At 42.3% G+C, this 12,216-nt stretch overlaps 1 protein-coding gene across 2 annotated transcripts in view; it reads left to right on the top strand.

The window, feature by feature from the left end:
- Nucleotides 1-7,928, top strand: part of POLR3F (RNA polymerase III subunit F) — a 13,326-nt gene extending 5,398 nt beyond the window's left edge. The window contains exons 4-8 of one of the 2 annotated variants that reach the window (XM_026845867.1): nucleotides 527-639; nucleotides 2,601-2,744; nucleotides 3,482-3,589; nucleotides 4,319-4,510; nucleotides 5,113-7,928. In XM_026845867.1, the coding sequence (XP_026701668.1) occupies nucleotides 527-639; nucleotides 2,601-2,744; nucleotides 3,482-3,589; nucleotides 4,319-4,510; nucleotides 5,113-5,190 (635 nt within the window). In that variant the 3' untranslated portion in view covers nucleotides 5,191-7,928. The remainder of the gene's footprint in view (nucleotides 1-526; nucleotides 640-2,600; nucleotides 2,745-3,481; nucleotides 3,590-4,318; nucleotides 4,511-5,112) is intronic. The other variant, XM_026845866.1, reaches the window with a different exon arrangement.
- The last annotated feature ends 4,288 nt before the right edge of the window (nucleotides 7,929-12,216 follow it).

Below are 12,216 nucleotides of genomic sequence, written 5' to 3'. Positions count from 1 at the left end.
GGGGGGGGGGCGCTCTTTCAGAATATTTGAAATGTGGATTGTGTATTATTTATGGGACTGTCAAGTTGAGGAGTCTGCAGAACACTCACTACTAAAAAGAAAATGTGGTATCTATATTGGATTTAACAGGTGTACTCCCAGCAGAAACCACTAGTAACTAAGCTTTCTCAGCAGTCATTGCACACTGTGATTGAGAGATGGCATCTAGAACTGGCTGTCATATTTCTGTTGAAGCGAACACAAGTTACCTAAAAATGCAAGAGCACTCTCTGTGAGGAGAGGTAAAGGACAGAAGGACAGGGTGGTGGCTGTGGTATGCATTTCTTGGTTTTGTCGGTTGGTTTGGTTTTTTTTGCTCTATCCCCTTCTGTCCCTTGCCCCCTTTTGTTGGGAGTGGTAGGATTGAGGATACATCCTATGGTTGTCAAGTGAGAGAAGTAATGTTGTGATGTGACTTTTGGTTTGTAAGTATGTACAGAAACAAATGGTTTCTTCATTTCTGTTCACTTCTTTGATTTTTAAACAGGTATTTGGAGCAGGGACATTAGATACAAAAGTAATTTGCCTTTAACGGAGATAAACAAGATACTGAAAAACTTGGAAAGCAAGAAGCTAATTAAAGCAGTTAAATCTGTAGCAGTGAGTATTTTGTAACTTTTTTCTAAACAATTTCAAACATTTGCTGCACGCTATGTATGTTTGAACATGGGACGGGGAGCAGAGAAACCTCATTCTTCCTCCGGCTTTCTCACTGACCATGCACCAGGGTTTGACACTCTGCCTTTAGTGTGCAGGTCTGAGGTGCAACAGATATGAGAGGCTATAATGTTTACTAAATAATCAACGTACTACTAACAAGCTGATTAATAGTCTAATTAATAAACACATCACTATTAATATACAGTTCTATCACTCTTCCCACCACTACTAATTACACATCTTTACTATCAAATTGCAGTTTTAGTTCTCTTAATTCTTTATTGCACATGACTTGTTACAGTTCTGTTACCCTTCACAAACGACTTGCACTGCTTGCTACTAACCTGCAGTTCTGTCACCATTTTCTCTGTGCTTCCATACCTGGTCTTCAGGACATAAACCTAGGGAAGAGTCTGGTGTGTTTTCCTCCAGCATTCCAATGGGCTTGGGTCCACTGGCCAGCTTTTCTGCTGTCTACACATCCACACTCCTACTGTCTGCAGATCCTGCCCTCTCTTGATCTCTTATTTTTATATATACTTTTTTGTTTCTTAACTTTTTTTCCTACCACCCTTTTCTCCTTTCTCCACTCAAATAAGCAACCTTCCTGTAGTGACTTTTTATGCATTGGTCTCAGTTTTGCTGTACCACAATGTGGTATTTCTGATGCTGAAGCAATCTCAGCCTCTTATATGGGACTAGTGATGTGGTTACCTAGCTGCAAGTGGCCTTGCAAAGTTCCTCTGCTTTGGAGATCCTGATGCTCCCTTCAGTTGTCCAGTTCATACTGGATTTGTATTGTTTACTTTAAATAATTTCTAAGACATTTGATTCTGTTTTAGTCTTGGTTCCTCTACTCTGTTTCAGTTACTCAAGTACTTTCTTATGTGCAAACAGTCTGCATACCAGAGTAGAGCTTATACTTTTCCATTCTTTTTCTCACACTGCAATGCTCATACAGCATCCTGCTTTACCTTACCTGCTTAATTACAAATCATTGATGTTAGCATGTTCTTTGGACATTCTCCTGGTTTCCAGCAGAGATTCTATATTGTTGCAGGGCCTGGTACACTAGGAAGACCATTTGTTTGTGAACTCTTGGAATTTTTATGTTGTGTGCCTTTTCTATGTGCCAGTCTCATCTGCATCGTGGAGGCAATACCTTGGCATGTGTGTGCGTGTTTTGGGGGGGCAAGGGGAGAGAGAGGTGAGGATAACTTACTAAATAAAAATAACACGGGGATAAAGTTAGACATAGAGAAGCAGTAGCTTTTTCATGTTCTTGTGAGAGATGCTGGCTTCATCTAGTCATAGAGGGGATGTAACACTGCTAAAATTACTTCAGTGAGTAGTTGCTGAGTAGTCATTTGGATGACCGTTGTCCTTTATCTGTCTGACGTGACATTCCCACTCACCTGTCTAGGTGTGGCAGTAAGGAGTGGGCTTGCAAGGGCTAACTTTAGCTATAGGGTTTAATCATGTAAGGGGTCCTCCTATCATCAGTGCATGGGTTGAATCCTGCAAAAACACTTGAAAGCTTCTCCATTAAGTTTGTCTTAGTGTTCTAAAGATGTTTTCTTGCCCTGTTTTAACTGTTAAGGAGGATTAGAGTCAGTAGGCTAAAATCTAATATCTTCTTCAGTGAGGTTTGCATTGTGTGACATTGTTAGTAGAAGTCTCTTTAACACTATGTTATAAAATTATTAGAAATCATTTAGATGATTTTCTTTTTATCTCCATGTTACCTGTGGGTCAAACATGTTAAGGATAGCTCAAGTCAGCTGGATTGCTGTGCCCCAGGTTTTAGGAGTAATGGACTATCTTTTGCAGATACCTTCTTAAATATTCCTTTCTTAAAGAAGACTTTCAGATGTTAAGACCTGTGCACTTTTCTCTAACAGGCATCAAAGAAGAAGGTGTATATGCTATATAACCTGCAGCCTGACCGGTCAGTGACTGGTGGGGCTTGGTACAGTGACCAAGACTTTGAGTCTGAATTTGTGGAGGTGTTAAATCAACAGTGTTTTAAATTTCTACAGAGTAAGGTGAGTGCCACAACTAAAGTCGCCTTCCATTTGTCTTGTGCAAGTAATTATTTTCTTTATAAAACCAATAAGTTTTCCATAAGTGTTGGCTGTTGTTATAACTGGGTCGGCAAATCTGTACTGGCTTGTGTTTGTCACTGCAAGTGTGATGATGTTGCATTTTAATAATGCATATTTTCACACCCTCTACAGGGATTGAAGCCTTCTATCTCCAAGGTCCAGTGATGAGCTAGGCAGAGGACCAAAAAACCCTAGCAAAATTCACTGCTTTTCCTGCAGGGCTCCTAATTTCTTAGAGGATGGAAGGCACTAGTCAGTCAGCTCTGCCTAGAATACGATTTTCTCTAGTATAACTGCAGAAGCCTGCTCTCCATTAAATAAATCCTATGCAGATTGCAGCATTTCTCTATTTCATCAAAATGTATTTTAACTGACACTAGGTACATCAGAAACTTCTTTTGTGTCAAAAAAAACCCCAGATGCTCATATTCCATCATATTAATCTAAATAATTGTGTAAATTTTGTGTCATATTTAGTGTAAAATTATGTTTGGTTGTGCACTGCATTATCTCACATGCATTGGTCTTAAGGACATAGCTGTAAATGCTAAATAAAAAAACATGTCCTAGAAATGGTTTGGAAATCAACTTCTATATTTCAGTCTGCTTCAGATGGAACCACGAAGGAGGCTTTTGGCAGTGAGTACTGACTATAGCTCATCTTTGCTTTTTCTCAGGCAGAAGCAGCTCGAGAGAGCAAACAGAACCCCATGATACAGAGGAACAGCTCATTTGCCTCATCCCATGAGGTGTGGAAATACATCTGTGAACTGGGTATCAGTAAGGTCAGAACAGATTCATTTTACTATTCTCAAAATTCTCAGTGCATGACTAGCTGCAGGAGTTGGGTCCTGCAAATTTGGTGAGGGTCCAATGAGTGCTTCAGTAACTGTAGGGCACTATATTGGAAGTGGGCTCTGCTGCTTTATTGCTTTTTGAGGAGGGTCATTGGTGCTGCGTGGGATTCCGGGAGAGTTTGTACATGTGGGTTTTCAAAATGTATAAAAGAGCTAACATTCACATCCTTGATGATGGAAATTGGAGTAAGTTGTCCTTTAACAATCTCAACTGGTTTTTATTTCATAATTACTCTCAAGTTTGCCCATGCACTTAAAGCAGTTTTAGGGGAGAGAAAAACCCTGCAATTATTGGTCACCATCAACAGGTATATCTTCATCAGTCTTGTCTTTTTTCTTCTTTCGTAATTATTTTCCTGTAAAACTGGAAATGTATCATGCTAGGATGATGTAGACACTTGAGGTTCGTAGGAAAGTTCTTTTTGATAAGTCAAGGCTAGTATAATCCAAAAGTGTTTGGGAGGTAGGAGGTATTGGCATCTGCTTTTCTTTTTGTGTCTGCACAACCCCATAAAGTGCCCAGCGTGAGTGGTGCCTTTATCTGGGCTAGGTTAGAACTCTTAAGGCTTTGTTATTCGTGGTGCTTGCTTATTTCCTCCTTGCAGGACTTACTGGCATGTGTCTTTCCTAATGTTTATTTTACAAATTGCTTCTTAGGTTGAGTTGTCAATGGAAGACATTGAAACCATTTTAAATACACTAATATATGATGGGAAAGTGGAGATGACTATTATTGCTGCAAAGGAAGGGACGGTAGGCAGTGTGGATGGACAGATGAAGTTGTACAGAGCTGTTAGTCCTCTCATACAACCCACTGGATTAGTCAGGACGCCCTGTGGACTCTGCCCTGTAAGTAACCACTTGTGTATATGAATAAGTGGTGGGTGCATGCAGATTTTGAATACAATCCTGCAAACAGCCAGGCATCATGTTGCAAGGTTATGCCAGCGAGTGATCCTCGTGGCTTTCTACTATGCTTACGAGTGTTATCCGTGATGCCTTAGCTGTGGTCTTAAGAGGCAGGTGCTTCAGTTTAGCCCAGGATGTTTACCACTTACATCTTGTCTCTTCACTGGACTGTATGTGAAAGGGTGCTGTCAAAAGTGGTCCATTCCAAATTATATTACTATATTTTCTGATCCCAAGTTTGCCTGTTTATGTTTTTTAACAAGCTAACTTATTTCTGTCTAGCTTTGGCTCTCCTGATTGGATTGTAAACTGGTATGTTGGTGAAACTTGCCAGTGTGCATCATTTACTATAGTGGGGTCTGTTTTGCTTTGTTGTGTTTATATTACTCCTCCTCAGAGCTGGCATTGGAATTCCTAGATGTTGGCCTGTGTTAGACTGCTGCTTTTCTACTGGGGAAGAAGCAGAAAACATATGAGCATGTTACTTCCAGTTGTCTTGCGCTTGCTGTATATAATTACTGATGCAGGGCTTTCTTTTGCAGGTTTTTGATGATTGCCATGAAGGTGGTGAGATTTCTCCATCCAACTGTATTTATATGACAGAGTGGCTGGAGTTTTGAAATGAAAGAAACCTGTAAACTGGATTCATGCTCCATAGCCAAGGTGACAAAGCAGCAACATCAAGACATGGAGTGACTTTGTTTTTAATGAAACATAAAGCAGCAACAACAGCAGTTGCGTGAGCAGCCCCGTGAGTGGACTGGAAATTGAGTCAGCACTGAAGATCAAGGCTGAAATGGAAATGTAAATCCATTCTTGTACCAAAAATTGGTTGTATGACTTGAAAAGTGCCGTAGAGCAGCTGGGTTGTGATGCATCGCTTCCAAGGATTGTGTCGAGTACTCCACAGATGCTCATTCTGAATGAGAGAAAATAACTCATTAGCTGATCAGAAAAACGTGCTAATGAGTGTTGCCAAGAATGCGATTCCGAACTTTGCTTTCAGATTAATGCTACTGGTGGGTGCTTAAGTCCTAAAGCTGACACTTTCCTCCCGCGATAGCTACCATCTAATTGAAGACAGAATCTCATGTGGGAAAGATCTTAATTATGTCAAACAGAACTCACTGATTCTTTATTATCTTTCTTACCTGCTAATTTATCATTAAACCCCTGATTTTTCTTAGGTACATCTGTGCTTCATTTCTTCCATTGCTGCCATTGCCTTGGTGATCCATCTGTTGTATTTATTCCTTCATCTGACAGCTACAAGATAATCATCAAATCTTTGTTGGTGTGTTCTTGCAGCTGCATCATGTACATATATCAGCTGAAATGTTGAGTAGAAGTATTCTGGGAAGATGTGTTTTCCAGAAGAGAGAAAGAGTTCCTCTGGCCTGATGGTAGAGGGAAATTTTTTATAGATTATCTGAATACTGTCAGGGTTAACAAAGATGCCAGTAACACTTGTTTGTACATAAATATGCCCTCTGGCCTTGATTTGTGATCTGAAAAAGGCATGATACTGGTACATCATCAAAAAGTACAGTCTTCCTGTGATGCAGAGCCAATTTGTGTTTCTCTTATTGGGACCTCTCTGGCTCCTCTGCGTGACTCCGGGCTGATCAACTGGCAATAACATATAGCCTGTGGTGTTGTCATGAGCCTTGTGCCCAGGGTATGCCAGGCCATGGACCTCTTGAGAGAGCTGTGTCTAGTTTCCTCTGGCTATCACTGTCCATCTGGCAGTATTAGAGGGGCAATACTGCCTTTGGAAAATACAGGTTTACCTGGGAAGAAAACAGATTTTTGTACCGACTGTGTTATGGTAACTAGTTACCAAGCAACTTCCACAGAGGAAAGAAGTCTGCTTCTTTTTCATAAATGAGACTATTATGTGTATATAGTACAGCCAGCTCTTCCACCATCCAGCGTAACTGAGGGCTGGAATGACGTACTAGCAGGCAGGGTAGCGTAGACACGTGAACTGTGCAGAGACAGTCTGGTCCCAGTTCAATTTGCTGCCTGTGGCTTAATCTTGCTGTGTCCAGCCTGGCGCTCTACACAACTACTCGGTATCTTCATGACAGCCTCCCAGCACTGGGAAACAACTACAGGGTCAAGCACAACATGGGGACCTGTTGCTAGCTATTTTCAAAATACCCTGTCTGAAAATAAGCCCACCTGGACACTTGTGGTGGGAGGGCAATGGTCAAGAACCTCTATGATTGAGTTATCAGCATGCCAGGTAATCTGACCGTGAGTAATAAACAGTGGACTAACATGGAGAGATTTTTTGGAAGACAGTTTACCTAATAAGGGTAGGAGACTTTACATCAGCTATTACAATATTGCCTGGGAGTTTGCACCTTCTAAAAGCAGTCTGGATCACATCTGGAAGTGTTCAAATCTTGCTTGATTCCCATTTACCTACTTATAGCATGGGCTGTGGACAGAAGGCTAAATGTGGTAAGTACTGTACAAAGAATAAAACTTCATGTGGCTCCTGTCCCATACAGGGACGAAGGTTCCTTGTTTGAGAGCAGCTAGGCATGCTGTCTCTGACTGGAGCAAACAACTCGTACTGATAAGCTTGCATGTCCATGGCAGGAGTTTGATTGTATTAGCTAGTGTGAGAACCCACAGCTGGCTTGCTCTTTTGTTGCAGCGATGCCTATCTCTACAGAGGCAGCTCTTGCACAAGAGATGTGGGGGTGAAATGATCATGTTCGTTCCTTCTCTGCCCCATTTAACCACACTGAAGTCTGAGGAAAACACTGCTCACCTCATTGAAGGGAAACTTAACCTCAGCTTCAGTCCTCCCCTATGTGGCCAGATGTAATTTCATTGAGGTGTGGGGCTGGGGTTGTCTTTGTCTTCCTGCATTCAAGACAATGGGGTCCTGATTCCTGCTGCTGCAGAGATAACACCTTATTTGTGCTGTACTGCAGCTAGAAGATAGCTTTCAGGGAAACAACACGTCTTTATCATGCAGGTATGTCACTTTATGCAGTATAACCATATTCACTGGTAATAAGAAAAAGGAGAGCTTGTGAACACCTTTAGGAAGCAGAGAACTGGTTTGTTAAGCTCTTTAAATTCTGGCTCATTTGTATTGTGTTGATCTGATTTAGATGACCTTTGTGGTCACTGAAGCTTCTTAGTGTTGCAGCTGTAACAAGACTTCTCACGTTTGTAAAAAACACGCCTATAGAGCAAAGTAAAGCAATTTAACTTTCCTGTCTGTAAAATAGGAATCTATTTGATCTGTTTCTAAATGAACGAGGAATGATCTTTCTGTTACTCTGGTTCTTCATGAATCTGATCTCTGGCTTAATCTATCAACCTGTAATTCTTTTTAAAAAAGGAAGTAAATGCTGAAAGGTAGTAAATGCTGAAAGGTAACATTAATAGTCGTCTTTTTTTTCCTTCCTGAGTTTCTTCAGTCTTCTACCTGGCAAAGCTGTCCCTTTTACAAACTGGGGTGAAATGTAACTACTAGTTCCAGTACTGCATATGAAAACACTCATGTGTAGAAGGCTGAGAGCTAAAGTTAATCCTCAAAACAAGGATGACCACTTGGAAGCGTGGGCTGGATCCTCTCACTTCTTTATGCACGCTTCATACAAGAGGTCACAGTTCAGCTGCTCAGGACCATGAGGTACCTTCAGAGCCTGAGAGCTCAGCCCTGTTTTCAAGAGCCCTGGGGTGCGCAGAGCCTGCTGTGAACCTACCAGGCTCTTCTGAGTGCTTTACTCACTAGTGGTAACCAACAGTCCAAAGGCGAAGTGGAGGGTGGTCACACCCAAATGCCATTTTCACATGGAATCGAGTGCAAGATTTCTTTTTATTTCCAAGAGAAACATTAACTACTGTACCAGGCTGTATTGTGAACTGAGAGAGAGTACAGCTAGCAGGTACTGTTTGACATGTCTAGCCTTTACAGTCCAAAGTTTAAAACATTAACATTAATGGCAAACTTGAAGCTTTGATAGTGAAAACATTTACCCCGTGGCTGAGTGGCTGTTCGGTTTTTCCTAGTTTTGCTACTTTTGATTGTAGCTTCAGCTCTTGTTGGAGGTGTTGAGCGTGATGGTTGTTCAGCTGGTGCTGTTCGAGTGCCATCTTCTGTCTGGTCCTGGTATGGCTACTCTAGGGCCCAGAGTAAAAGAAAAAGAGAAAGCCCTAAAACCCTGCTCTGGTTTCCTGTTTTGCCTCCACGGGCAGAGCAGTTTTTGGAAAGAAACAACAGCGAGTGGGGACAACTGGGTCTCCTACTGCTGACAAGCATTTCGTGCTTTGAAGCAGAGTATAGACATCTTAAACAGGGCTATCCGCCACCACACACAGACTCTTGCTTCATGTGGCAGGGACCTTTTATCATTTCATCTGTGGGAAATAGGTAGCCAGGCCCTCAGCTGTGCTGAGCCCAGTTTAGCCTGTAGCCTGGGGAGGACAAAAAGGTACTATGAGAAGCTCCACGGGTGGTGTCCAAGTTCTTGTTGAAAACACTAACTTCCTCCCTGAGAAAGATAATTCTTGCACTTCACAACACTCTTCAGGAGATTCTGGACAAGTAGGGAGGAGGAAAGCTGAGCTCAAAGCATTCTCCTCTTTCAGTTGTTAAACACAAAACAAGTTGGGGCTTAGCCTGTGGTTTTTCCCCTCTCTCTTGCTTTTTGAGCAAGGTTGCAATTCTAGAAAAACAGATGAATGGGAAAACTTATATTTCAGTTATTTGGTCTACAAACACAGGGCTTTATGATTTGTTCCTCTTGCAAACTTAAAATAGTTGCTCAGTGTTTTAATTAATGCTAGTAAGAAGGGTCCAACATAGCATTGAAGCCCTGGGTTCCAGTAAGGTGCTGGGCTTTGCTTTTGAGACATGACTACATGAAGATGATGTAAAATGAAGGATAAATTAGCAATTCCAGAAGAGCAGATTTGCTTTGCCTCTTACTGATATTGCTTGGAGAGCAAGTCCTGGGTCTGAGGCCGTTAACAATAGTAGTAATTTGAATTTTATACAGTATAGCATATAAGCACAGAGATCATTATTCTACTTTTTTATTTCTACTGACATGACATTTCTGCTCATGTTCAGATTTTACATAGCAGATTTTACCCCTGCAAAGCACACAACTTGCCTTATGTCAAAAAGCTGGGAAGGCAATACTAATGTTCAGCTCAGCATCTCATTTTGCTTGGTTTTGGTCCTGGAACATTGCTCTCTGGTGTTAGATGCTTCAGTAGAAAATACCCCTTTTCTGCACCTGAGAAGAAGTAATGAATGGCTCTTGGTTAAAGCAGTTTCCTCAAAATAATGCCAGTCTCCCTGTGGAATTCAACATTCTGAAAATGGCACCTATCTGTGTACTTATGCAGTTATGCTCCATATCTGTCAGCCAATTCCTTCCGTCCTTCCCAGGGAAGGGAAGAAGGACTGCTGATGGATCCAAACTCTACAGTAGCCCAGTGGCAGTTTCACTGGATCTTCGACTGTCAGGATCTGTTGAAGTATTTTGAGAGGTACAGAGAACAGAGTTGAAAACCTTGTCCTTCTCTCAATGGTTTGTTTAACTTCTTGCTATTTCTAGTGTAAACAAACTCTTAGCACAGACTGTGAACTGGGAGCAGTCACAGATTTTTACAGGTACTTGAAGGCTGACAAGAGATTGCGTGTTTTTTGTTTTTTTTTTTTTTTTTCATAGCTAAGCATTCCATCATAGACTGTGCAGTAATGTTTAAAGCATATTTATATTCCTAATTGCTTATTATATGTCAAAGCTGGCCACATTTCCTGTGCCTGGTTTTACCAAAACCTTCATATATCTAAGAAGAGTGTAAGATGTGTCACAGGTAGCTCAGAGTAGAAACAAAGATCACCCTGCAGTTGATCACAACAGAGAGCCTCTACAGGCAATCTAAGCTCCACACTTTGACCAGCTTTTATGTTTCTTGTGCTAGTTTATTGGTTGGAGGCAATGCCATCGGTATCAGTAGATGTCCATACCACTGACTGCCTTGTTTTTTTTATATCTGCCATATCAGAGGTGTAGGCAGACACCAAAATGACAACTGTGTGAGTTCTGACATACCTGACAAAAATGAGAGCCCGATGATCAAACCTGCATGGAGGATCACACTGCTGCACAGCATTTCAAACATGTCGCTCCTTTTGTTTTAAGCTGAGTGTTACCAAGCAACTTCAGAATGAACTTTAAGCTTTCCTCTAATCGATGACTTCAAGAAAAACACAAAATATTCAGAACATAGATTTCTGTTGCATTTAAAAGAGGGAAAACAGAAAAACCCCAAATCTTGACAGTGCATGGGTGAGTGAACTTGATCACAGAGCATGAATTTCCTTTAAGCAAAGGTGGAGTGATGATCACACAGAAGCCTGGGCAATATTTATAGGCTGATCACTACATGAATTTAAGACAAGCACCCAAACTATCAGAAGTCAGTCAAGATGTTTTACTACAACAGCTTTGCCCCTAGAAGTATGTGTGAAAGTCTGCAGCGTTCAGCAATGAATTTATGTGCCTACATTAAGACAGGACAAATCCCACTTACATGGTGTTACATGAAGATGCAGCAGAGGATTCACGTCATCAGTATCACTAGGAACAGGCTTTGCCTCTTTGACTTCAGAAGAGACTGTGGGAAGCAATGAAAGAGGGAACACATTTGCTCAGATTCAATGGGCAGACAAGTTTCAGAGGCAAGTCAGATTTGGTACAACCTCTACCCTATGTCCACAAGCAGTGTTGCATTCCTGAATGCTGTGGCCACCCCTGGATCTCTCCTCATCAGAAAGTCTGGGCAACCAGGGTTTTCCCAGCGGACCGAGGTACAGGTTTTCTCACAGAATGATGAGCCACTGTGGTCTCAAGACAGCTGTAAAGGTAAAGCTGGCTCATTCTTCTTTGCTAGGAACAGCAAGGGAAGAAAATCACATTTACCTGGATCAGGCATATTTGAAAGCAAACACCAACAACCAGGTATGTGAATGGTGAGAGATGTGCTGTCAGAGGGTGTGTGTCCTCAGGGCAGACCAAACCAGGCAAAAGTTGTGTGGGTCCTTTTCAGTTCCAGTCATGCCTGCTCCCAGCTCGGCCACCCCAGCTGGCTGGCCCTGCCTCATTGCTGGCCTGGGCAGCGTCACGCCTTGGCATGGCACGCTTCCCAGAGCTAACGTGCTGGGGGAAGCTCACCCTGGCCTGATGAGGGGGCCCACAAACTGAGGCAAAGATGAGGCTGCTGGGGGCTTGAAGTTTTTTTTTTTTAAAAGTGTCTATATTTTCAGTAAATTGTTATTAATAGCCTTTTTTCCGGGAGTTTTTTCACTTACAAAGATAACTCGCCCTGCTGAACACGACAGCACCCTCCAAAGCTGCCGTGACCCCAGAGAGAAGTGCTGTCTCCCACCCCGCAGCTCGCCGGCTGTGCCGGTGCGGGAAGGTATCGCCTTCCCCCCCCCCACATTTGGTAGGGGCACCCGGTTTGTGGCCAGTCCAACTCTGCACCTGGCACCCTTAGTCAAGATGGCCTCCCTGACGCCGCCGCTTCGCCATGTTTGGTAGGGTCACGCCGCTTCCTCTCCTTCAGAACGGCGCGTAGGGTGCCCTTAGCCAAGATGT

Source organism: Athene cunicularia (assembly GCF_003259725.1).
Source record: "Athene cunicularia isolate RWA chromosome 3 unlocalized genomic scaffold, athCun1 chr3_part1, whole genome shotgun sequence".
Lineage (NCBI taxonomy): Eukaryota > Metazoa > Chordata > Aves > Strigiformes > Strigidae > Athene > Athene cunicularia.
The sequence above is the reverse complement of the archived record's forward strand: the minus strand, read 5'-3'. Positions and strand labels throughout refer to the sequence as shown.